Source organism: Heptranchias perlo, chromosome 34 (assembly GCF_035084215.1).
Source record: "Heptranchias perlo isolate sHepPer1 chromosome 34, sHepPer1.hap1, whole genome shotgun sequence".
Taxonomy (NCBI): domain Eukaryota; kingdom Metazoa; phylum Chordata; class Chondrichthyes; order Hexanchiformes; family Hexanchidae; genus Heptranchias; species Heptranchias perlo.
This window is the reverse complement of record NC_090358.1, coordinates 1257016-1284575: the sequence shown is the minus strand read 5'-3', so window position 1 is coordinate 1284575 and position 27560 is coordinate 1257016. Positions and strand designations below refer to the sequence as shown.

Here is a 27560-nt window from a genome sequence, read left to right as displayed (position 1 = left end):
TCAAAAGAAAACAGAAAGATGGCACTGAGGCTTAGACAGGGTGTCTGGTGAAAGGTTTTATTTTGTTATGGACGAATGAGGAAAACATTTTTACGCAGCGAGTTGTTACGATCTGGAATTCACTGCCTGAAAGGGCAGTGGAAGATGATTCAATTGTAACTTTCAAAAGGGAATTGGATAAATATACTTGAAGGGGAAAAATTTGCAGGGCTATGGGGAAAGAACAGGGGAGTGGGACTAATTGGCTAGCTCTTTCAAAGAGCCAGCACAGGCACGATGGGCCGAATGGCCTCCTTCTGTGCTGTATCATTCTATGATTCTATAAGTGGAGGAATTGCTGGACGTGCTCATCCAAACCATTTTTCAGATGAAGCCCTTTTCCTGTCTCTCCTCCTCCTCTCAAACCACAAACACTGCTGAGCAATATCAAATACACAACTGGATAATCTTGCTACTTGGAGTCCTAGTTCCAAAATGGCACTTCTGCCAAACTTAGGGGAAAGACTGAGTCAATAACTTTAGTATGATTTTATTAAAAAAAAAGAGTAAAGTTAAACATTTTAAAAGGCTCAGCACTTTTTGCGCTTCTGCTCCTGATAACGAGTCTGGACCTACTAGGACTCCAGGATGCTGCTCTGTATGCAGCTAGTGCAGGGTCGGGCTTGAAGGGGAGGTGAGGGTTAACGTGTCGGGACATGGGATGGATTCCATTAATTTTCTCTCCCTCAGGTGATGCATTTTGCCGCGTAAATCTCTGGCCAGCAACTTGCCAACTGGGCCTTGGGCCCAAGCCCGGGTCCAACTGCTTAGTGATGCAGATCGGCTCATTGACCCGGTCAGTTGAACAGCACCATACGACGTCACGCATTAAATCAGCCTCTCAAAATCCAAGCAAGTGGTGCTTTCAGTACTCTTACAATAAATACAGCTACAAATGGTGATTAAATATTACAGTGGGCCACAAGGAAACATTGATCACACCCAACCAGCAAGCCGTTTGAAGTTGCAAGCTCTAAACAGCCTCACAAGGATGGACACTGATTACCTTACATGTTTGGCCACTAGTTAATAAGTAGTGTCCAGGATTATAAGGCAGTGACCCATTCACTGGTTCAGAAGTTTCAACCCCAAGCTGAAACCCCAGGCTCCACACTGCCACATTCTAGGAGAGGCGGGGATTTCTGCCTCAAGTTAGCATCTGATATCGATGGACACCAACAGCCTGTGTGACCTACTGCTACTGAAGGACGGTGGTGATGCTAATGATGCAATTGCTGAGTTTGAGTGAAAATGAACTGTTGGTTATTGGGAAAAATGGACTGCACGGGTCCATTTCACAAACGTGAACCTAGGGAAAGAGCTGGTCCCCCGTTACAGGAACGTTATAAAGTTTGACGTTACCCTGAAAGACACGGTGAAGCTGCCCACCAGACTGAGGTATTAAAAACATCAGAGTCAGGAATAATTCCACTGGTGTGCAGCAAAATGAGGTAAAAGTATCTCGTAGGAACCCTGTCACAAGACAATTAGGTCACAAAGATAAGCTCCTGCCAGAATTTTCTTCTCCCAATGAAAAAATAGGAGCATCTGTGCAATCATCAGCTTGCCCGAGCCATGAAATACCTTGCGCTCATTCCCCAATGGGAGAGCATGTGGAACCATTCATGACAGACACATTTTATTGAACCTGTTTCTGACAGATGTGTTTTAATACCCCAATCTGCCAGGTAGCTGCAGTCTCTGATCTCCAGGATAATATCACTCACTCTTATTCCCATATATATACTCCCTAATTTACAAGTCTTGTAAATCAGATCTTTATGCCTCAACCAATCACACTGGAACAATTTTTCAAATCTTTCCAAAAATATTAGCTGACCTGTGACATTCTAATTGTGCGAAGACCCCCACCCTGGGCAGTCGCAGATGCTAGGTTAGTTTGCGCATGTGTTTGACATCCAATTCTCATCTATCCCTTGTCCCCTCCCAAATTACCTTTTGTGTGTTGCAGCCTCCAATTCAAATATATCAAAGTCCCAGGAATCTTCATTTTTCATGGTTTCAGTTATCCTTGTGGGGATATCTTGGAGCGAGGCAGGAATATGCAAATGAGTGTGAATAGGGTGGGCATCTGGGGGGGAAAGACCCACAAAAAAAAAATCAGTAATCAAGGGAACATCGTAATAAACCTCACACAAATCACTAACCAAAGGAAGAGTTATATATCCAAGTTTGCACTAAGTTAGTAAGTTGTGTGGATGGGAGGAGGAAGTTACAAAGGGACACGGACAGACTAAGTGAGTGGATAAAACAATGGCAGATGGAGTTCAATGTGGGGAAATGTGAGGACATCCACTTTAGATCTGACAAAGAAAAATCGGAATATTTTCTTAATGGTGAGAGACTAGGAGCTGTGGAGAAGCAAAGGGATTTAGGTGCCCAGGTACACAAATCATTCATAGAGTCATAGAGTCATAGAGTTATACAGCACGGATAGAGGCCCTTCGGCCCATCGTGTCCGCGCCGGCCATCAGCCCTGTCTACTCTAATCCCATATTCCAGCATTTGGTCCGTAGCCTTGTATGCTATGGCATTTCAAGTACTCATCCAAATGCTTCTTGAATGTTGTGAGGGTTCCTGCCTCCACAACCCTTTCAGGCAGTGAGTTCCAGACTCCAACCACCCTCTGGGTGAAAAAGTTCTTTCTCAAATCCCCTCTAAACCTCCCGCCTTTTACCTTGAATCTATGTCCCCTTGTTATAGTACCCTCAACGAAGGGAAAAAGCTCCTTAGTATCCATCCTATCTGTGCCCCTCATAATTTTGTACACCTCAATCATGTCCCCCCTCAGCCTCCTCTGCTCCAAGGAAAACAAACCCAATCTTCCCAGTCTCTCTTCATAGCTGAAGCGCTCCAGCCCTGGTAACATCCTGGTGAATCTCCTCTGCACCCTCTCCAAAGCGATCACATCCTTCCTGTAGTGTGGCGACCAGAACTGCACACAGTACTCCAGCTGTGGCCTAACCAGTGTTTTATACAGCTCCATCATAACCTCCTTGCTCTTATATTCTATGCCTCGGCTAATAAAGGCAAGTATCCCATATGCCTTCTTTACCACCTTATCTACCTGTTCCGCCGCCTTCAGGGATCTGTGAACTTGCACACCAAGATCCCTCTGACCCTCTGTCTTGCCTAGGGTCCTCCCATTCATTGTGTATTCCCTTGCCTTGTTAGTCCCTCCAAAGTGCATCACCTCGCACTTTTCCGGGTTAAATTCCATTTGCCACTGTTCCGCCCATCTGACCAACCCATCTATATCGTCCTGCAGACTGAGGCTATCCTCCTCGCTATTTACCACCCTACCAATTTTTGTATCATCAGCGAACTTACTGATCATACCTTTTACATTCATATCCAAGTCATTAATGTAGACCACAAACAGCAAGGGACCCAGCACCGATCCCTGTGGTACCCCACTGGCCACAGGCTTCCAGTCACAAAAACAACCTTCGACCATCACCCTCTGCCTTCTGCCACTAAGCCAGTTTTGTATCCAAAGTGCCAAGGCACCCTGGATTCCATGGGCTCGTACCTTCTTGACCAGTCTCCTGTGGGGGACTTTATCGAAGGCCTTACTGAAATCCATGTATACCACATCCACTGCGTTACCCTCATCCACACGCCTAGTCACCCCCTCAAAAAATTCAATCAAATTAGTCAGACATGATCTTCCCTTGACAAAGCCATGTTGACTATCCCTGATTAATCCTTGCTTCTCCAAGTGGAGACTAATTTTGTCCTTCAGAATTTTTTCCAATAATTTTCCGACCACTGATGTTAGGCTCACTGGCCTGTAGTTCCCCGGTTTTTCCCTACTCCCCTTCTTGAATAATGGTATTACATTAGCGGTTCTCCAGTCCTCTGGCACATCCCCTGTGGCCAGAGAGGTTCTGAATATATGTGTCAGAGCCCCCGCAATCTCCTCCTTTGCCTCACACAGTAGCCTGGGATACATTTCGTCCGGGCCTGGGGATTTATCCATTTTTAGGCCTGCTAAAACCGCCAATACCTCCTCCCGCTCGATGTTAATATGTTCGAGTATATCACAGTCCCCCTGCCGTATTTCTATGTCTACATCGTCCTTCTCCATAGTGAAAACAGATGCAAAAAATTCATTTAGAACCCCTCCTACATCTGCCGGCTCCACACACACATTGCCATTTTTGTCCCTAATGGGCCCTATTTTTTCCCTAGTTATCCTCTTACCCTTAATATACTTATAAAACATCTTAGGATTTTCCTTTATTTTGCTCGCCAGTGTTATTTCATGGCCCCTCCTTGATCTCCTAATTTCTTTTTTAAGTATCCCCCTGCACTTTTTGTACTCCTCTAGGGCTTCCTCCGTCTTTAGCCTTTTGTATCTGCTAAAAGCCCTCCTTTTTTTCCTAATCCATTCTCGTATATCCCCTGACATCCAAGGTTCCCTGGAGTTCTTGGAACCACCCTTGACCTTTACGGGAACATGTTGCCATTGTATGGTCTCAATCTCCCTTCTGAAAGACTCCCATTGCTCCGATGCGGATTTTCCTACAAGCAGCTGATCCCAGTCCATTTTGGCCAGATCCTGCCTTATCCTATTAAAATCGGCCTTCCCCCAATTTAGAACCTTTATTTCCGGCCCCTCCCTGTCCTTTTCCATGACCACCTTAAATCTCACCGAATTATGGTCACTGTCACCAAAGTGCTCACCTACTAGCACTTCTTCCACTTGGCCGGCCACATTCCCTAGAATTAGGTCCAGTACCGCCCCCTCTCTTGTAGGACTTTCTACATGCTGGCTCAAAAAGCTCTCCTGGATGCACGTTAAGAATTTTGTACCCTCTAAGCCTTTTACACTCTGAGTATCCCAGTTAATATTGGGGAAGTTGAAATCCCCCACTATTATTACCCTATTATTTGCACAATTTTCTGAGATTTGCCTACATATCTGTTCCTCTATCTCCCCCTGACTGTTTGGGGGCCTATAGTACACTCCCATCAAAGTGCTTGCCCCCTTTTTGTTTTTAAGCTCCACCCATATGGCCTCATTAGAGGAACCTGCTAATATATCATCCCTCCTTATGGCAGTAATTGATTCTTTAATTAATATTGCGACCCCCCCTCCTCTTATACCTCCCCCTCTGTCTCGCCTGAAGATTCTGTACCCTGGAATATTGAGCTGCCAGTCTTGCCCCTCCCTCAACCATGTCTCTGTGACAGCAACAATATCATACTCCCATGTGTTTATCAACACCTTCAGTTCATCCACCTTATTCGCAAGACTCCTTGCATTAAAATAGATGCCATCCAGCCTTGCCCTCACATATTTGCCCTGTCTTCCAAGCTGACTTGTTTTTTTCTCTATATTTGGCTGCACATCACCCCCTATTGTAGCTCCACTCTGTATCCCATCCCCCTGCCAAGTTAGTTTAAACCCCCCCCAACAGTGCTAGCAAACCTCCCCGCAAGGATATTTGTCCCGCTCTGGTTCAGATGCAACCCGTCCGACTTGTACAAGTCCCACCTTCCCCAGAAGCAGGCCCAGTGATCCAGGAAACTGAAACCCTCCCTCCTGCACCAACTCTTTAGCCACGCATTCATCTGTTCTATCCTCCTATTTCTATACTCACTAGCCCGTGGCACTGGGAGTAATCCAGAGATTACAACCTTTGAGGTCCTGCTCTTTAATCTGCTACCTAGCTCCCTAAATTCTTGATGCAGGACCTCATCTCCCTTCCTACCTATGTCGTTGGTCCCAATGTGGACCACGACCTCTGCCTGCTCACCCTCCCCCTTGAGAATGCCCTGTAGCCGCTCAGTGACATCCATGACCCTGGCACCAGGGAGGCAACAAACCATCCTGGAGTCACGTTTACGGCCACAGAAACGCCTGTCTGTTCCCCTTACGATAGAATCCCCTACCACTATAGCTCTTCCACTCTTTTTCCTCCCAGCCTGTGCAGCAGAGCTGGGAGGAAAAAGAGTGGAAGGCTTGTGCACAGGTACAAAAAGTAATCAAAAAGGCTAATGGAATATTGGCCTTTATCTCGAGGGGATTGGAATTCAAAACTGAGGAAGTTATGCTTCAGTTGTACAGAGCCTTGGTCAGACCCTATTTGGAGTACTGTGTTCAGTTTTTGGCCTTGGAGGGGGTGCAGCGCAGATTCACCAGAATGATACCGGGGGTAAAACCATTGAAATATGAAGACAAGTTGCATAAACTTGGTTTGTATTCCCAAGAGTTTAGAAGTTTGGGAGATGAAATAATTGAGGTGTTTAAAATGATAAAGGGGTTGAAGAACATAAGAAATAGGAGCAGGAGTAGGCCAATCGGCCCCTCGAGCCTGCTCCGCCATTCAATAAGATCATGGCTGATCTGATCCTAACCTCAAATCGAAATTCATGTCCAATTTCCTGCCCGCTCCCCGTAACCCCTAATTCCCTTTACTTCTAGGAAACTGTCTATTTCTGCTTTGAATTTATTTAATGATGTAGCTTCCACAGCTTCCTGGGGCAGCAAATTCCACAGACCTACTACCCTCTGAGTGAAGAAGTTTCTCCTCATCTCAGTTTTGAAAGAGCAGCCCCTTATTCTAAGATTATGCCCCCTAGTTCTAGTTTCACCCATCCTTGGGAACATCCTTACCGCATCCACCCGATCAAGCCCCTTCACAATCTTATATGTTTCAATAAGATCGCCTCTCATTCTTCTGAACTCCAATGAGTAGAGTTTGATAGGGTAGATGCAGAGAATCTGTTTCGTCTGTGGGGAATCAAGAACAAGTGGGCATCACGTAAAATTAGAGCCAGGCTATTTAGGAGTCAGAAATCAGGAAGCACTTTTTCACACAAAGGACAATGTAAATGTTGAACTTTTTCCCTCAGAAGGCTGTGGATGCTGGAGGTCAATTGAAATTGTAAAGACTGAGATTGATAGGTTAGGGAAGGGTATCGAGGGAAATGGAGCAAAGGCGGGTAAATAGGGTCGAGGTACAGATCAGCCATGATATAATTGAATGGTGGGACAGGCTTGAGGGGCTGAATGGCCTCCTCCTGTTCCTATGTTCCGACATTGCAGCAAACCCACACACATTAATAATCAAAAGGACGTGGCAATAAACCCCACTTATGAGAAACTGCTGCTCCCAGAATCAGATCTGAAAACCACAAGGTCGACCATAGCTGGAAACAGGACAAACTTACTTTTGGAGAAGATGTATTCATTTCCAGACAGCCTCCGCAAGCCGCCCTGCAGGCAGGAGGAGAGGAGAGTTAGAGTGCTCACACTGTTCAAAGAACCATTGCAAGTTACCAACAACTTGTTACAAGAGTGTCCGATAAATCTCCATTCCTGTCGAGTTTGTTTTCGGCATCAGACACGTAGCAGCCAGTGGTCCGTGTGGGAGCCCAGATAACGGGGTCCTGAGCGACAGGTTTGATTCCTGTCCATAGATTAACCCTGAGCGTGTTAGTCACAGCAATCACTGCTTGTTCAGCAGAGTAGGAGTTATACAATAAGTAACTGAAATACTGCACTACATCTTCCCCATTCATTCAGTAACATCTTGAGTAGCCCTGAGTGAGGACGGCTCTTAATAGAAATCGTAACGTGGGAAGTCAAGGCCATTGAAGGCCTGTCTGGACAACCTACATCTCCAGTCAGTCTTCTCAAAAGAACGATTGATACAAATCAGCACAATGAAGAAAATACCCTGGTGTTTGATTTTGGGTTTGACACACTGCTTGTCTCCTTGTGATAATCTAACGTTTAATCTAAATGGCAACTGATCAACGAGCTTCCATCTGCACCAGGGTCACCGTGCATTAGCACCTGGCCAGTCACAGATTGTAAGTATATGTACTGAGGTAATATACATGGTGTTTCGTCTCCTCCCCCTTTTCCCCACCTCTCCTGGATTTCAGTAAGGCCTTCGACAAAGTCCCCCACAGGAGACTGGTCAAGAAGGTACGAGCCCATGGAATCCAGGGTGCCTTGGCACTTTGGATACAAAACTGGCTTAGTGGCAGAAGGCAGAGGGTGATGGTCGAAGGTTGTTTTTGTGACTGGAAGTCTGTGGCCAGTGGGGTACCACAGGGATCGGTGCTGGGTCCCTTGCTGTTTGTGGTCTACATTAATGACTTGGATATGAATGTAAAAGGTATGATCAGTAAGTTCGCTGATGATACAAAAATTGGTAGGGTGGTAAATAGCGAGGAGGATAGCCTCAGTCTGCAGGACGATATAGATGGGTTGGTCAGATGGGCGGAACAGTGGCAAATGGAATTTAACCCGGAAAAGTGCGAGGTGATGCACTTTGGAGGGACTAACAAGGCAAGGGAATACACAATGAATGGGAGGACCCTAGGCAAGACAGAGGGTCAGAGGGATCTTGGTGTGCAAGTTCACAGATCCCTGAAGGCGGCGGAACAGGTAGATAAGGTGGTAAAGAAGGCATATGGGATACTTGCCTTTATTAGCCGAGGCATAGAATATAAGAGCAAGGAGGTTATGATGGAGCTGTATAAAACACTGGTTAGGCCACAGCTGGAGTACTGTGTGCAGTTCTGGTCGCCACACTACAGGAAGGATGTGATCGCTTTGGAGAGGGTGCAGAGGAGATTCACCAGGATGTTACCAGGGCTGGAGCGCTTCAGCTATGAAGAGAGACTGGGAAGATTGGGTTTGTTTTCCTTGGAGCAGAGGAGGCTGAGGGGGGACATGATTGAGGTGTACAAAATTATGAGGGGCACAGATAGGATGGATACTAAGGAGCTTTTTCCCTTCGTTGAGGGTTCTATAACAAGGGGACATAGATTCAAGGTAAAAGGCGGGAGGTTTAGAGGGGCTTTAAGAAAGAACTTTTTCACCCAGAGGGTGGTTGGAGTCTGGAACTCACTGCCTGAAAGGGTTGTGGAGGCAGGAACCCTCACAACATTCAAGAAGCATTTGGATGAGCACTTGAAATGCCATAGCATACAAGGCTACGGACCAAATGCTGGAATATGGGATTAGAGTAGACAGGGCTTGATGGCCGGCGCGGACACGATGGGCCGAAGGGCCTCTATCCGTGCTGTATAACTCTATGACTCTACTGATGCCTCCAGCCCTCCAATAGTTTACTGAAGGTCATTCTTCATGTTTCAGCCTGGCAAGCTATTCAACTGTGGAGGGCCCAAAGCTGTTGGTGTCTAGACATGTGCAGCAGGGGTCACCAGACAGCAGTCGGGACTAGGAAGCCCGGCCAGTTTTCTCTGTCCTCCCCCGTGCCATAACTCCTGCTTACGACTGGTGCTGCAGGTAGTGTGCAATATTTAGATGGGAGTTCACACTCTAGAAATAGAGCTGAGGGTTCATCAAAGCAAAGAGCAGCAGCACAACTTAGCAGTGACGACTTCACACTTGGGGGCTGACTCCCCGAGGGGGGCTGACTCCCCGAGTGGGGCACTCCTACTGCTGAGAGGTTGCAGGGATGCAGACTGAGAAATCGCAAAAGATCAAGCCCAATGCTGCACTGGGAGCCTGAGTGACAATCGGCCCAAGTTTACCAAACTCCACAACTAAACACTGAACCCAGACTCGGTTAAAGCAAAATGGAAACTGAAAGATTGTGGGTTTGGGAGTTGAGGATTTAGAGCTGGTGTTAGAGTGAAGAGGAAAAGAAATCAAACAAAGAACCAGTAACAAAGGCTTGAATGGCTTCTTCTGATTCCTACATCCATACAAAAAGGTACTGTCACACATGCACACAGGGCTCACACACGCACACAGGGCTCACACACGCACACAGGGCTCACACACGCACACAGGGCTCACACACGCACACAGGGCTCACACACGCACACACTCCATGTGCGTGAACTCAGTCTAACGCGAACACTAGAAAGTTACTAACATTCCACAGGACTTTGTAAAATGCTTCTGAAGGTTGTAGTTCAAGCTAAACTTACTGACATCAGCCCACCGACCAGGTCGCTGGTGTGTGGGTCATCGTCCTTGTTTGCGAGCTGCGGCGAGTACAGCTCCGCGGTTCGGAGAATTTCTAGTACACGATCCAAAGCCTCGGCCACCAGCTCGGAGCTGCTCTCTTGTGCAGCATTTATGATATTTATTACCTTAAAAATAAAGTTTAACAAAAAGGGACCGATTAACAATAGCCTGAGCTATTTACAATCAGCACCCCAGAAACACTTTGCACCGTTTTAGACTTGAGTGGGACTTGAATCACTGAATTGGGGGTAATATTCTGGCATGGGTGGAGGATTGGTTATCTAACAGGAAGCAGAGAGTTGGGATAAATGGTTAATTCTCGGACTGGCAACCAGCAGCCAGTGGTGTTCCGCAGGGGTCGGTGCTGGGTCCCCAACTCTTTACAATCTATATTAACGATTTGGAGGAGGGGACCGAGTGTAACATATCAAAGTTTGCAGATGATACAAAGATGGGAGGGAAAGTAGAGAGTGAGGAGGACATAAAAAACCTACAAGGGGATATAGACAGGCTGGGTGAGTGGGTGGAGATTTGGCAGATGCAATACAATATTGGAAAATGTGAGGTTATGCACTTTGGCAGGAAAAATCAGAGAGCAAGTTATTATCTTAATGGCGTGAAACTGGAAAGTACTGCAGTACAAAGGGATCTGGGGGTCTTAGTGCAAGAAAATCAAAAAGTTAATATGCAGGTGCAGCAGGTGATCAAGAAGGCCAACGGAATGTTGGCTTTTATTGCTAGGGGGATAGAATATAAAAACAGGGAGGTATTGCTGCAGTTATATAAGGTATTGGTGAGACCGCACCTGGAATACTGAATACAGTTTTGGTCTCCATACTTAAGAAAAGACATACTTGCTCTCAAGGCAGTACAAAGAAGGTTCACTCGGTTAATCCCGGGGATGAGGGGGCGGACATATGAGGAGAGGTTGAGTAGATTGGGACTCTACTCATTGGAGTTCAGAAGAATGAGAGGCGATCTTATTGAAACATATAAGATTGTGAAGGGGCTTGATCGGGTGGATGCGGTAAGGATGTTCCCAAGGATGGGTGAAACTAGAACTAGGGGGCATAATCTTAGAATAAGGGGCTGCTCTTTCAAAACTGAGATGAGGAGAAACTTCTTCACTCAGAGGGTAGTAGGTCTGTGGAATTTGCTGCCCCAGGAAGCTGTGGAAGCTACATCATTAAATAAATTTAAAACAGAAATAGACAGTTTCCTAGAAGTAAAGGGAATTAGGGGTTACGGGGAGCGGGCAGGAAATTGGACATGAATTTCGATTTGAGGTTAGGATCAGATCAGCCATGATCTTATTGAATGGCGGAGCAGGCTCGAGGGGCCGATTTGCCTACTCCTGCTCCTATTTCTTATGTTCTTATGTTGAACCCAGGTCCTTCCGACGCAGAGGAAAGCGGGCTCCCACTGAGGTAAGGCTGGGGCCATAACGCACCCACCGAGGTATTTAATTTCACTGCTTTGCGGTTAGTTCATAAATTACCATTATAAAAACTTAAAATTTAATATAATGAAGTACTTTAAAAATAAACTAGATTACATTGTATTATTTCAGTATTGATTTTGAATTCAGTTCTACCTTTGTGATAGGAGCTTCAATGGTCATGGAATGTATCCGGGCAATAGAGGACCTTCTGGGCTGGGAGCTACCTGTGGATTGAACAAAACATGACAGACACATTAATAAAGATACTACACAGAGGCCAGAACTTGTGGAGATTGGATCTTTCTGCACCTCTTGTACAGCTAGTTTTTGACCTATGCTCTCTGGTTATGTATCTAAACAGAACATGTTGACTCCCTATGTAGGTAGGCCATTCAGCCCCTCGAGCCTGTTCCGCCATTCAATGAGATCATGGCTGATCTGTATCCTAACTCCATCCACCCACCCTGGCTCCATATCCCTTAACACCCTCGGCCAGCAAAAATCTATCGATCTCAGATTTAAAATGTAGCAGCTGAACAGGATGTAAAGATCTCAGATCAAAGCAACATTACCAATAAATTGGGGATATATGGAATACATTAAATCACTCCAGTGAGCCAGCCATGTCACACGTAGACTGCAATTCTGATCTATTTCAGCTCCTGAGGCACTTCCCTGCACAACATCTCAGGCAAGAGCATCAGCTGCTTTGACACTGCAAATGTCGGTCCATAACCAGCCACTAGGAGTTGGCACAGAATGACTTGGGATGCCTTGACCTCTGCTTGTCCTCATTCCATGTTATAAGTTGAGATGCACAGAACTAGAAAATACTTAGCTCAAAGTATTGAAATGCACGAAAAAGCTTTAATGTTGGTGCTAAAATACAACTGCAGTCACAGGAAATGTTGCACTTAATGAATCCAAAATATTAGGTTAACTATTACTTTTAGTAAGGCCTTACAAAGTATTTATGTCCCTTTTACCCAAGTCTCACATTTCAATCCTAGAACATACTGTAGTTTTGACTGATGTTTTCCAAGGTCACTGTTTCACACACACGCTGTTAGATAAAGCGACAGCAGAGGTTACTGTGACCTTGTAGCACTTAACATACCATCACTCCCCCGTGATGTGTTGGATTTGACATCAGAACTTTTCCTCCTGTCTTTGTGTTTGCAAGTATGGATGTCTGTAAAGGAAGCAATGAACCATTAAACCAGATAGAATAAAAGCTTCTCTCCTTCCCCGCCCAATACTCACCCTCTTCCTGACAACAGGATGCTGCAGTCTAGCCCGCTTATCTCCATGGATACCATCAACACAAATCCTTGATTAATCAGCCAGTCTTCCCGCCCAGCCAGATGCACCCAAGACTGGAAAACCTATCTCCCAGGAAAGGATCAGAGTGGAGAGCAGGTTTCAGACTGGGCATTGGAGCTCTGTGTCGGAGGCTTCAGTCAACATCAATAGGCAGGACTGTTAATTTTATACCGAGGTGAATGGTGGTGTGAACCTCTATTGGAGTTCCTCCATCGTGGCCAATGGATTTCTTGCTTGCTTACATTGGTGAGCAACACATTCCGATTTCAAAAATAATGCATTAAGTTGCCGCTTAGTTAAAAACAAAAGGACACGTCAATCAAATACCTTGTGTAGTGCTTGACATGAACACGGAATTTGCCTGAATCAGGAGATTTTTTAGGAAACCTTTTATTGATATTAAACTGTACAGATTCCAATCAGTCTAGACCCAACTCCAACTATGGTTGGAGGGTTGCACAGTAAACCAGTGCTCAGGTCTTAACATCTGAATCCCACAACTAAAACACAGTTACAGCCTCCACCCCCCGCCGTGACACATCGTCTTCTCATCCCTTCCCAGCTTCCCCTCCAAACAGTGGATTTCCCACCACCTATATTGGCCACGGTTTGATAACAGAAAAATAGTTTAAATCTTCCAAAGGCAAAAAAAAACCCTGCACGTGCTCCGTGATAAAGTCACCGACTCATCAGCGGGCGACCCAAAACCTCGCGAGAACTCCCTCGACACAAACTGCTTCCTTCGCCATCCGACCTCGGACAAATCGAGGGAGACCGTGACGCCCAATTCTTATTATTTTAGGGAACACAAAGCTCGCACTCAGTTTGCTGCTCGGAGGGGAAACACGTCAAACAACACGTCAAATAACACAGTACCTGTTTGAGACTCGGCTTGAACCCGATCACATAACTGAGATTTGTCAGCCTGTAGAAACACAAGAGGACCGTGTGAAAAACATTACTCCAGATAATACTGCGGAGGAGAGAAAAGGAAATAAGCACAGATCTCACACACGACGCACACACACCACACAACACACCAACCTACCTTGGTTTCATTATATGGCCTCTTAATGGACACATAGTGTCTAATTTTCCTATTGAGGAAAGAAGCTCTAGTTAGAATATTTATAAATTCCCGCAGCACAGATCTCAAATGATAAATAGAATTTAAAAGCTGGGAGAGCTGAGCAGCCACAGATAAATGAGTAAAGCAAAAATAGTGAGAGTGCAATATCAGCTTCTCAAAGCTTTCCCTCTGCAATTAGTGATCACTAAACCAGCCTGAATCAAGAGATCCTTTTAGGAAACCATTTCTAAATATATTAAACTGTGCAGATTCCAACTCTGATCTTGGTTAGAGGGCTGTGCAATAAACAGGGGCTCAGGTCCCCACTAGGGTTGCCAACCCTCCAGGATTGCCCTGGACTCTCCAGGAATTAAAGACTAATCTCCTGCCACTGCTGCGAGCAAAAAGCCCAGGAGAAAAAAAAATCATACGGTCATTTAAAAAATTGTGTTTTTAAAAAAGTTTCTTTGAATACTTTTGTTTATTAGTTATACCGGAAAAAAGGCAGATGATGAGACCATTCACTTTCCGATAGGTTTGAGAAGGCCTTTTCACATCGTTCACCTGACGAAGGAGGAAGCCTCCGAAAGCTTGTGAATTTAAAATAAAATTGCTGGACTATAACTTGGTGTTGTAAAATTGTTTACAATTGCACAAAGAGGATGGACGTGTCAGGTGACCAAAGGTGGGAGATCATGTGATGATACGTCCAGAGTTGGCAACCCGAATCCCTGCAACCTCATTCTGTAATAAAACGTCTTGTGCCCTGTTCACACCACGTTCTCATCAGCTACTGGCGGCCAAAATTCAAATCCTCATTTGCCTTTAACTTTGTTCTAAACAAATAGTAATGTTACTCTGCACAAAAATGCAGCATAAAAGCCAGTCATTGAAAATCGAGATATGAATCCTTAAAGGGAAGCTAAAATAGGAATCTTTCATTCATTGTTTTTGCTTCCAGTCCCTTGATGTACATAAACACACACGACATTCCTTCCTCACCTCAAGTCTTGTAAAATAGACAGACACTCCAGACACAGGTATAAGCAAGAGGCTCAGGTTAAATTCCTTCTCGTAACTTTCGGTAACCTAGATTTAGCTTTACGTCTCCTGATCCACCAATTGTGCAGGTACCGCGACCTTTGACTGAGCAGGCCTGGATCTGGTGGTGGCAAGGTGTAGCTCGCAGAGTCGGAGCAGGAGACGAGCAGCCAAATACAAGACGTTGGTCTGCGTTACTTCCCACCATCCAGGTCGACATTCACCAAGTGCCAATGGCAGAGACTTGGACAACCCCTCCAATAAAAGGATTCCAGTTATTTTGGGGTGGGGGGGGAAGGGGAGAGGGGCAAAGAGGAACACTGAAAAACAACGACCAAAAACGTAGATTGGGAAAGGAGAGAGGAAATGATTCACTCGGCAGTGAAGCGTTAGAGAGGCTGGGAGTGCAGGATACACGGAAGTAGAATTAATCAGTTGAAAGAAAAATCACAAGAATTAGCCTGTGTATAACAGGGAGCAGAAACACAGGGTGCAGAGGTTAATGTCACAGCTCGTGTGGAAAACTTAGATTTGAGTGATGTGCTGGGAATGGATCAGATAGTGGAGACGCTGCACTCACCCTCCCTGCCCCACGACAGGCATTATCTTCACATTTTGCTGTACGCTGTCTCCATTGCTCTTTCTGCCGTAGTACGTACCTTGCCACTCCTGGAAAACCATCAGCAAAAATAGTTTAAATAAGAATTCATTAAATTAAAATACAATTGTGTTTAGCGAGTACTGGGATCAGGATAATTCTTTTTACCCCCATTGGTGTGTGAGGAATTCCTCACTTAGGTAGCGGGACTCCCATGGCCAATCCTGGACTTGAGCAGTAATTATTCCTGATCCAGTTCTAGGGGTCATTATTTATAAGGGAAACTATGATTGGGTACAGCTACAACACTGGCATCTACCCGACAATGTGGAAAATTGCCCAGGTATGTCCTGTCCACAAAAAGCAGGACAAATCCAATCCGGCCAATTACCGCCCCCATCAGTCTACTCTCAATCATCAGCAAAGTGATGGAAGGTGTCGTCTACAGTGCTATCAAGCGGCACTGACTCACCAATAACCTGCTCCCCGATGCTCAGTTTGGGTTCCGCCAGGACCACTCGGCTCCAGACCTCATTACAGCCTTGGTCCAAACATGGACAAAAGAGCTGAATTCCAGAGGTGAGGTGAGAGTGACTGCCCTTGACATCAAGGCAGCATTTGACCGAGTGTGGCACCAAGGAGCCCTAGTAAAATTGAAGTCAATGGGAATCAGGGGAAAAACTCTTCAGTGGCTGGAGTCATACCTAGCACAAAGGAAGATGGTAGTGGTTGTTGGAGGCCAATCATCTCAGCCCCAGGACATTGCTGCAGGAGTTCCTCAGGGCAGTGTCCTAGGCCCAACCATCTTCAGCTGCTTCATCAATGACCTTCCCTCCATCATAAGGTCAGAAATGGGGATGTTCGCTGATGACTGCACAGTGTTCAGTTCCATTCGCAACCCCTCAAATAATGAAGCAGTCCGAGCCCGCATGCAGCAAGACCTGGACAACATCCAGGCTTGGGCTCACAAGTGGCAAGTAACATTCGCGCCAGATAAGTGCCAGGCAATGACCATCTCCAACAAGAGAGAGTCTAACCACCTCCCCCTGACATTCAACGGCATTACCATCGCCGAATCCCCCACCATCAACATCCTGGAGGTCACCATTGACCAGAAACTTAACTGGACCAGCCATATAAATACTGTGGCTACTAGAGCAGGTCAGAGGCTGGGTATTCTGCGGCGAGTGACTCACCTCCTGACTCCCCAAAGCCTTTCCACCATCTACAAGGCACAAGTCAGGAGTGTGATGGAATACTCTCCACTTGCCTGGATGAGTGCAGCTCCAACAACTCTCAAGAAGCTTGACACCATCCAAGATAAAGCAGCCCGCTTGATTGGCACCCCATCCACCACCCTGAACATTCACTCCCTTCACCACCGGCGCACCATGGCTGCAGTGTGCACTATCCACAGGATGCACTGCAGCAACTCGCCAAGGCTTCTTCGACAGCACCTCCCAAACCCACGACCTCTACCACCTAGAAGGACAAGAGCAGCATGCACATGGGAACAACACCACCTGCACGTTCCCCTCCAAGTCACACACCATCCCGACTTGGAAATCTATCGCCGTTCCTTCATTGTCGCTGGGTCAAAATCCTGGAACTCCCTTCCTAACAGCACTGTGGGAGAACCGTCACCACACGGACTGCAGCGGTTCAAGAAGGCGGCTCACCACCACCTTCTCAAGGGGCAATTAGGGATGGGCAATAAATGCCGGCCTCGCCAGCGACACCCACATCCCGTGAACGAATAAAAAAAAGTGACCACCACTCACAGCGAGCCCTTTATGACGACAGATTGGGCCAGAATTTACTGTAAGCAGCGAACGAATGGCACCTGATCGTTAGCTTTGCCCTTCCCCATGTACTTTCCAGGAGCGTTTGCATTGGAAGTTGCTCTAAGTTTGAGATACGAGCCCTCTGCAGGGCATCTGGGACCTGAGTGAACAGGGAAAGCAACTGTGTATCTCCTTAACCAATCAGATTGAAGATTCATTAATGAACAGCACAGTCATCAATCAGGAAGTGTAAGTTAAAATAGTGAATTCAGTGTCAAATCAGGTACAGAAAGCGAAATAAAGAGACGGAAAGTAAGATTGGATTAAGAAAGAAAAAAAGGAGACAGAAAGAAAAAGTAAACCTACGTATCTACCATACAAATATGGGAACTTCACATCGTTCAATGTATCTGAACGGTGAGTCGGACCGCGAGATGCTGTTTTTGTGAAGTTGAAGGCGGAATGACTCATCTCGGACAGCAAATTCCGGATTTAGCCGCACATCTGCCCCACTTCAGCCCCACCTCATTCTCCAATCTGCGCATAAAAAGCACTGAGCGCTGTTAGCCTCACTGTTATTTTGACAGTAAATTCTGGCCCAATGTTTAATTTAAGAGTGAAAGAGAGAGGAGGAGAAGGGAGGGGGAGAGAAAAGGGAGGAACAAGAGAGACATCGGCAACTGCCTCACAGAGCCCCCACCCCCGGGTCATTTAACCATCACCAAGTTATCATCTCACTCACCTTTCCTTTTTTAATACAGGAGTTGATCGTGTCTAGAAGATCAGCTTTATTTTTATCACTCCTAGGCACTTCCGTTACCTCCTTCCCGATTAATTCCTCTCGCTGATAGCCCATCATCCCTTCAAACGTAGGATTCACATACTGCAGAACACAAGCAAAATTTGGTATCAACCGGACATTTCAGGCCTGATATGCATGCTCCAAACAAAGGCTTAATATTTAGGGCTCAGCAACTATTAGTTAGGGACTCTGTTGCCCTAAGGAACTTTCTTCAAGTGACATAATTGGAAATTTAAGGTGCTTTAGTGGTGGTTCAGATTCTGTACTGCTGATTACTTCAAGACTTACTGCGAGAGACAGTGAACAACATGGCAATCCAACAGATGAGGGAATAAGCCTCTACACTGCTCCTGACCAATTATAGGAGCGAATACAATCTATGCTGAGTGACATCCAATATAGAATCATAGAACAGTTACGAGACAGAAGACGGCCACTCAGCCCATCGAGTCCGTGCTGGCTCTTTGTAAGAGCAATCCAGTTAGTCCCGTTCCCCTGGTCTTTCCCATAACCTTGCAAATTTTTTCCCTTCAAATATTTATCCAATTCCCTTTTAAAAGCCACGATTGAATCTGCTTCCACCGCCCTTTCAGGCCATGCATTCCAGATTATAATTACTCGCTGTGTAAAAAAGACTTTCCTCATGTCACCTTTGGTTCTTTTTCCAATCACCTTAAATCTGTGTCCTCTGGTTCTCAAACCTTCCACCAATGGGAACAGTTTCTTTTTATTTACTTTATCTAAACCCTTCATGATTTTGAACACTTCTATCAAATCTCCTCTCAGGGGAACAACCCCAGCTTCTCCAGTCTATCCACGTAACTGAAGTCCCTCATCCCTGGAAACATTCTAGTAAATCTTTTCTGCACCCTCTCTAAGGCCTTCACATCCTTCCTAGTGCAGTGCCCAGAATTGGACACAATACTCCAGTTGGGGCCGAACCAGTGTTTTATAAAGGTTCATCATAACCTCCTTGTTTTTGTACTCTATGCCTCTATTTATAAAGCCCAGGATCTCAACCTCTCCTGCCACCTTCAAAGATTTGTACCCCCCAAATCTGTTCCTGTACCCCTTTAGAATTGTACCATTTTGTTTATATTGTCTCTGCTCATTCTTCCTGCCAAAATGTATCACATCGCTCTTCTCTGCAATAAATTTCATCTGCCACATATCCGCCCATTCCACCAGCCTGTCTATATCCTCTTGAAGTCTATCTCTATCCTCCTCACTGTTCACTACACTTCCAAGTTTTGTGTCATCTGCAAATTTTGAAATTGTGCCCTGTACACCCAAGTCCAAGTCATTAATACATATCAAGAAAAAACATGGCAGAACTGTCTTCTAAATTGTGGTTCGGGCCGGGCTTGGTTAGAACTTTGAAGGGAAGTGTTGTAGTTGTTTTGCAAACTTCTGAAACTTTAGTTGGTGACAATGGCCTCAGCACCCAGCCACATTTATAGAGCTATGGTTGCACTGATATAGTAACTACCAGGGTGTGAAATTTGAAATGCTTTGACTGTACAGGTTGGCACATTCACATTTAAATATGGGTGAGTTTAAAGAGTAACCAAGGAGCCCAAGTGTTTTTCAAGCCCAGTTTGTCACCACGGAGCTGTTACACTCCATGTGGCATTAAGTCCAATTGATGTAAGATAGCCTCCTCCATACTCCTCACTCATATTGCCAGGTAGCAGAAACTGAATTACAGCACGGACGCTGCAGTATAAGTGCATCCTCACTCAAAACTCAGCCGAGCAGATTTCTTCCATCAGCCAATGGTACCAGCCTACAGAACACCAACACTTTACTGAGGAGCAGGGGAATGATTTAAATGGGAGCTTTGCTCAGTTGGTAGTACTTTTGCCTCAAGGTCATGGGTAGAAGTTCCAATACAGGACTCGGGCCGGCCGAGTTAGGCTGATACTTTAGCACGGTACTGAGGGAGTGCTGTATTGTGGTACGCAATGTTTTTCAGGTGAGACGTTAAGCCAAGACCCCATCTACCTGCTCAAAGAGGAGCAAGGAGTTCTCCCAGGGTCCTGACCAGCATTGATCCCTCAACCAACACCAAAACAGATTAACTGGCCATTCATTTCATTGCTGTATGTGGGCCCTCACTGCCTGCCGTTTGCCTACATAACCGTGACTACATTCAAATATTGACTGTGACGCACTCCGAGGAAGAGAGAGGAGCTGTGTAAACGAGCACTTCTTTTTCTTTCCAAGAAATGCGATTGCTCAACAGCCTATTGCAGACACAGACGCTGTGCTGTTGGGCTAAAAGATACTCGATGCTACTCACCTAATGCTGTTTTTTGGCAACACAATTTCTTCAGAAAAACACGATTTGATAATCCTGTGCGACTGCACTTCTATCCTGAGGAAATGCTCACCGTCCATTTCTTACTCCCACAAGCTGAGTGACCCTTCTTACACACGACTAACACCTCATCGGGCCCTCACAAACAGCCCCAACTGCGTGCAGCTTCCTCCTTCAGTTTTTTCAGCGAATCAGGCAGAGAGGGAGAGCGCGCGCCGCGGTGGGGAGAGCGATGTCTGTAATCTACAGCTTACTGACGATACGTGAGCTAATAGGATATAGCCATAGCAACAGGCCTCCGTACAGGCTGGCATGAAACCACTAGAATACTTAAGAATTTCAAAACTTGAAAAATGTAAACATTGCTTAAAATGTGTTTACAGTTAAAGTTTAATTCACAGTTGAAAAGAGGTCAGTGATTGAAATCATAACTAAGAATCAATAAGTGCCACAAGACCAAACACCAAGCTACTTTTCCCCTGAAATAAAACATTTCTTGAACCACAATTTTAGATCCCCATATATTAAAAATCCAATGTCTGCGCACCCGGCCAACCTTTCCCATTATAAATTCCTGTGTCCAAATTTCTAATGGAAACTGCCTATGTAAACATCTCGCTGTAATTACACCCTCCCCCATCACCACTGGTGGGAGGGTGTAACTACTGTATGACCAGTTTACAGAAGTAATTTTCATTGTAAATGACGACATAGGAATTTACGATGGAAATATACAAGTAAGGACAGAATGTATAGCTTTAAGTTGGGGACTGAATTAGGTCTGTGTCCCCCCTGGTTTAATTATCCATTGGCCTCTGACCCCATTTCATTTGGTTTTGATTATCTGTGTGCACTGCCATGGGAGATCGCCTAGTGTTTAGTGATAATAAAGTGTGTGCATGATATATATAGGAGACAGTGAACTGTGTGCCCTTTCACCTCCAAGACTGATATCAGAATTCAGCCCAGACTGACCTCCGTCTGTAAGTAAGGGTCCTATTGATTGGACCAAAGACTACAGCATAAGAAACTACAAGTGGGACACCATTTACTGACACTTGGATTGCTCTGGCACACACGCTGTTTGCCATTGCTCAGCAACATGGAAGAGTTACTCACAATTACAGGATTTGATGGAGAACATTTTCCCCCACAACACCCATTGATTAAAAAGCTCCAAACGACTCCATTGGTACAGCAGCTTGGAGCAACGTTCCAGTAGCACTGCATCTTGGGGAGTGGGCAACACTAATTAACCAATCATACAGCTGAGGCATCTTCAAACCCCTGTAACATAACACAGCCGTGTCATGTACTCCAGAAACAAAATCAAGGGATAAACTAAGGCTTGGATTTATATAGCACCCTAGCAAATCTCTCAGAAACTATTGGTAGCATTTCACACATGATGAATTATTCTGAAGTGACTGCTGTTATGTAGGCAAAGGCAGCAGCCATTTTACACACAGTGGGATCTCACAAACAGCAATGAGATCATTGACCAATTAAATTTGTTTTTTATTCTTTCTTTGGATGTGGGTGTCACTGGCAAGGCCAGCATTTATTGCCCATCCCTATTGCTCGTCCCTAAATGCCCTTGTGTGGGTGGTGAGCTGCCTTCTTGAACCGCTGCAGTCCATGTGGTTATTATAAATTTGTTTTTGGTCATTGAGAGGAATGTTGCCCAGGACACTGGAAGAGCTCTGAGCTCCTTTTTGAATAGTGCTGTGGAATCTGTAACAGCCACCTGAGCCACTGGAATAGTCAGACACGGCTTGGCATTACATTGGATTGAAGGGATGACAGCCATTGTGATGCAGCACTGTCCTAGCGCTGTACTGGAGCGTCTGCTAGATTGTACCTTAGATCCTGGACTGCAGCTTAAAATGACAATCGTCCGATTCAGAGGGGAGAATGTTGCCAGCTTAGTCAAGCTTACATTGGGCAGCTTAACGTCTGAAAATGTTATTCAGCCCCCTCAATTTATACTTCAGGCACACGGTGAGAGTGGCTGGAGTCTTTGGCATTGGCACAATACATCGAGGCCTTCTAACCTGCGAGAGTGGTTTATTTAGTATCCTGGTGGGTTCATTGGGTGCTGTTTATACTCGAAACATTTTGCATTTAAAGCTTGAAAGTAGAGCAAACTGATGCAATATAGTGATTGAAAATATGAAAGACATTTGCTGGTTGTTACGAGGCACAGGTGTGAGGAGACTGAAAACATTCTTCATCAGCAACGAACCTGAATAATATTATCTTCACTTGTAATTTCTATTGAATCTTGACTTTTCTCCAAAGCTGTAAAGATTGCACTACACGCCCTGAGGAACAGAAAGGACAATTCTGTTAAACCTGCACAGTAGCAAGCAGACACTTCACGTTTTGTGCAATCTGTGTATGAAACTAATTGAACCCACGTGGAGTGCACAGATTTTCCAAAATAAAAGGTCAAATATTTTTATTTGGACTTTTTTTCTTTTAAAGAAGATCCTTCATTACTCTTTCCAATGTCACAGATGGACTGCATGCACCTTCTGCTATCCAGAACACTGCCCCAGTCATCCACCTCTTCATCAAAAGTTCACATGTTCAAGGGCCGCTTTCAGGAATGTTCCTTCAGATTACCAGAGAGCACCGGGCTACGCCTGAAACTGAGCTGCTGGTTTCAATCCTGGGCAGCTGCCAAACGAAGGCCAGAAATGGCCTGTTAACTTGCTCTGTGGATCCCGGGATTGCACCATTTCTCAACAGCAGTCCTTAAAGTGAGAAAAGGGGGAACAGAGTGCTGAACCCCAGTTCAGGTAATGTCCATCAATTGGGTGAACTGTGAATGGAGCCCCCTGACAACCAAACAGGGAAAGGGTGGGGGGCTGCAAGTGGCCCGTTGGCCATATGAGCATTATATCATTTTTTTTTAAAAAAGGATTTTCTTAGCACATCAAAGACTCCTCATGATTGGAGGTTACTGCTGCATTATTGTTGAGGCTGGGGGTCAATTGAAAATTTCAAAACTGAGATTGATAGATTTTTGTTACACAAGGGGATTAAAGGGATATGGAACCAAGGTGGGTAAATGGAGTTAAGATACAGATCAGCCATGATCTAACTGAATGGTAGAACAGGAGTGAGGGGCTGAATGGCCTCCTCCTGTTCCTTTCACAGTTGAGATGTGATTACTTCAGGCTACCTCGGCTGCCCTGCAGCTTCATTATCCAATCGATCGCACTGCAGCAGATGATGTCTGCCCACGGCAAATGTTTCAAGACAATGGATGATAAAGAAAGAAGAAATGCACCGTGTTTTTGGGATGAACGTGAGACACCCAGCCCGGGGCGAGGGTAAAAAGAGTTCACAGATGTTAGACACCCAGACATAATCTTCAGTGTTATGGTTTGATGACCAATTATTCATCTGAAGATTTGAAGTTTTGCTAAGATTTCTCCAGGAGGGGACAGTGGGCTGCTGTGATCTGAATGACTAATCTGTACACACTGGAACCAGTGCTGAATTATTAGGATAACACTTATTGTACATCACATCTGTCCCGATCTGTCAACACGATAACCCCATGAAGCAGACTGAAGTACCTCAGTTTGAACTGTGCACGTACTACTCCAAACTCCAACTGGATGAGTTCATTGTAACAGGCAACGATGTTGGGATTTTCGACGTACCACTGTGGAGACAATGAATCACATACCAACAGTGAAACCACATAAGCAAACCCTGGCTGATTCACGATATTAACAATGCAGGTTTAATTAGTTAATCTCAGCCAGGGCTGCAATTGCCCTCAGCATCCCAATCACTATCCATGCTGCCAGGGATAAGAAGCTTCAGTTAGGAGGAAAGATTAGAGAAACCGGGGCTCTCTTCACTAGTGATCAGGAAGCGGCTGCAGGACATTCTGGAGGGGGAGGGTGAACAGCCAGTTGTTGTGGTGCATATAGGCACCAACGATATAGGTAAAAAACAGGATGAGGTCCTACAAGCTGAATTTAGGGAGTTAGGAGTTAAACTAAAGAGTAGGACCTCAAAGGTAGTAATCTCAGGATTGCTACCAGTGCCACGGGTTAGTCAGAGTAGGAATGACAGGATAGCTAAGATGAATACGTGGCTTGAGAGATGGTGCAAGCTGGAGGGATTCAAATTCCTGGGCCATTGGAACCGGTTCTGGGGGAGGTGGGACCAGTACAAATTGGACGGTCTGCATCTGGGCAGGACTGGAACCAATGTCCTAGGGGGAGTGTTTGCCAGTGCTGTTGGGGAGGGTTTAAACTAATGTGGCAGGGGGATGGGAACCGATGCAGGAAGTCAGTGGGAAATAAAGTGGTGACAGAAACAAAAGGCAGTAAGGGAGAGTGTACAGAACATGACCGGACAGATGGTCTGAGAGAGCAGGGCAAAGACCAAGGGAAGTCTAGATTAAACTGCATTTATTTCAATGCAAGAAGTCTGATGGGCAAGGCAGATGAACTCAGGGCATGGATGGGTACATGGGACTGGGATGTTATAGCTATTACTGAAACATGGCTAAGGGAGGGGCAGGACTGGCAGCTCAATGTTCCAGGGTACAGATGCTATAGGAAAGATAGAGCAGGAGGTAAGAGAGGAGGGGGAGTTGCGTTCTTGATTAGGGAGAACATCACGGCAGTAGTGAGAGGGGATATATCCGAGGGTTCGCCCACTGAGTCCATATGGGTAGAACTGAAAAATAAGAAGGGAGAGATCACTTTGATAGGATTGTACTACAGACCCCCAAATAGTCAACGGGAAATTGAGGAGCAAATATGTAAGGAGATTACAGACAGCTGCAAGAAAAATAGAGTGGTAATAGTAGGGGACTTTAACTTTCCCAACATTGACTGGGACAGCCATAGCATTAGGGGCTTGGATGGAGAGAAATTTGTTGAGTGTATTCAGGAGGAATTTCTCATTCAGTATGTGGATGGCCCGACTAGAGAGGGGGCAAAACTTGACCTCCTCTTGGGAAATAAGGAAGGGCAGGTGACAGAAGTGTTAGTGAGGGATCACTTTGGGACCAGTGATCATAATTCCATTAGTTTTAAGATAGCTATGGAGAAGGATAGGTCTGGCCCAAAAGTTAAAATTCTAAATTGGGGAAAGGCCAATTTTGATGGTATTAGACAGGAACTTTCAGAAGTTGATTGGGAGAGTCTGTTGGCAGGCAAAGGGACGTCTGGTAAGTGGGAGGCTTTCAAAAGTGTGTTAACCAGGGTTCAGGGTAAGCACATTCCTTATAAAGTGAAGGGCAAGGCTGGTAGAAGTAGGGAACCTTGGATGACTCGGGAGATTGAGGCACTAGTCAAAAATAAGAAGGAGGCATATGACATGCATAGGCAGCTGGGATCAAGTGGATCCCTTGAAGAGTATAGAGATTGCCGGAGTAGAGTTAAGAGAGAAATCAGGAGGGCAAAAAGGGGATATGAGATTGCTTTGGCAGATCAGGCAAAGGTGAATCCAAAGAGCTTCTACAAATACATAAAGGGCAAAAGGGTAACTAGGGAGAGAGTAGGGCCTCTTAAGGATCAACAAGGTCATCTATGTGCGGAACCACAAGAGATGGGTGAGATCCTCAATGAATATTTCACATCGGTATTTACGGTTGAGAAAGGCATGGATGTTAGGGAACTTGGGGAAATAAATAGTGATGTCTTGAGGAGTGTACATATTACAGAGAGGGAGGTGCTGGAAGTCTTAACGCGCATCAAGGTAGATAAATCTCCGGGACCTGATGAAATGTATCCCAGGACGTTATGGGAGGTTAGGGAGGAAATTGCGGGTCCCCTAGCAGAGATATTTGAATCATCCACCGCTACAGGTGAGGTGCCTGAAGATTGGAGGGTAGCAAATGTTGTGCCTTTGTTTAAGAAGGGCGGCAGGGAAAAGCCTGGGAACTACAGACCAGTGAGCCTGACATCTGTAGTGGGTAAGTTGTTAGAGGGTATTCTGAGGGACAGAATCTACAGGCATTTGGAGAGGCAGGGACTGATTAGGAACAGTCAGCATGGTTTTGTGAGAGGAAAATCATGTCTCACGAATTTGATTGAGTTTTTTGAAGGGGTAACCAAGAAGATAGATGAGGGCTGTGCAGTAGACGTGGTCTACATGGACTTCAGCAAAGCATTTGACAAGGTACCGCATGGTAGGTTGTTACATAAGGTTAAATCTCATGGGATCCAAGGTGAGGTAGCCAATTGGATACAAAATTGGCTTGACGACAGAAGACAGAGGGTGGTTGTCGAGGGTTGTTTTTCAAACTGGATGCCTGTGACCAGCGGTGTGCCTCAGGGATCGGTGCTGGGTCCGCTGTTATTTGTTATTTATATTAATGATTTGGATGAGAATTTAGGAGGCATGGTTAGTAAGTTTGCAGATGACACCAAGATTGGTGGCATTGTGGACAGTGAAGAAGGTTATCTAGGATTGCAACGGGATCTTGATAAATTGGGCCAGTGAGCCGATGAATGGCAGATGGAGTTTAATTTAGATAAATGTGAGGTGATGCATTTTGGTAGATCGAATCGGGCCAGGACCTACTCCGTTAATGGTAGGGCGTTGGGGAGAGTTATAGAACAAAGAGATCTAGGAGTACAGGTTCATAGCTCCTTGAAAGTGGAGTCACAGGTGGATAGGGTGGTGAAGGCGGCATTCAGCATGCTTGGTTTCATTGGTCAGAACATTGAATACAGGAGTTGGGATGTCTTGTTGAAGTTGTACAAGACATTAGTTAGGCCACACTTGGAATACTGTGTACAGTTCTGGTCACCCTATTATAGAAAGGATATTATTAAACTAGAAAGAGTGCAGAAAAGATTTACTAGGATGCTACCGGGACTTGATGGTTTGACTTATAGGGAGAGGTTGGATAGACTGAGACTTTTTTCCCTGGAGAGTAGGAGGTTTAGGGGTGATCTTATAGAAGTCTATAAAATAATGAGGGGCATAGATGAGGTAGATAGTCAAAATCTTTTCCCAAAGGTAGGGGAGTCTATAACGAGGGGGCATAGATTTAAGGTGAGAGGGGAGAGATACAAAAGGGTCCAGAGGGGCAATTTTTTCACTCAAAGGGTGGTGATTGTCTGGAACGAGCTGCCAGAGGCAGTAGTAGAGGCGGGTACAATTTTGTCT

At 45.4% G+C, this 27560-nt stretch overlaps 1 protein-coding gene across 7 annotated transcripts in view; it reads right to left on the bottom strand.

Annotated features, from left to right (window-relative positions):
- Window positions 1-27560, bottom strand: part of pde8a (phosphodiesterase 8A) — a 136022-nt gene that overhangs the window by 15462 nt on the left and 93000 nt on the right. For all 7 annotated transcript variants that reach the window (XM_067971237.1, XM_067971238.1, XM_067971232.1 and 4 more), the window contains 11 exons: window positions 23996-24084; window positions 22651-22729; window positions 18026-18166; window positions 15482-15570; window positions 13840-13888; window positions 13668-13716; window positions 12586-12660; window positions 11622-11692; window positions 9988-10152; window positions 7243-7288; window positions 1996-2131 (listed from right to left, as the gene is read on the bottom strand). In XM_067971237.1, coding sequence (XP_067827338.1) covers window positions 1996-2131; window positions 7243-7288; window positions 9988-10152; window positions 11622-11692; window positions 12586-12660; window positions 13668-13716; window positions 13840-13888; window positions 15482-15570; window positions 18026-18166; window positions 22651-22729; window positions 23996-24084 — 989 coding nt within the window. The remainder of the gene's footprint in view (window positions 1-1995; window positions 2132-7242; window positions 7289-9987; window positions 10153-11621; window positions 11693-12585; window positions 12661-13667; window positions 13717-13839; window positions 13889-15481; window positions 15571-18025; window positions 18167-22650; window positions 22730-23995; window positions 24085-27560) is intronic.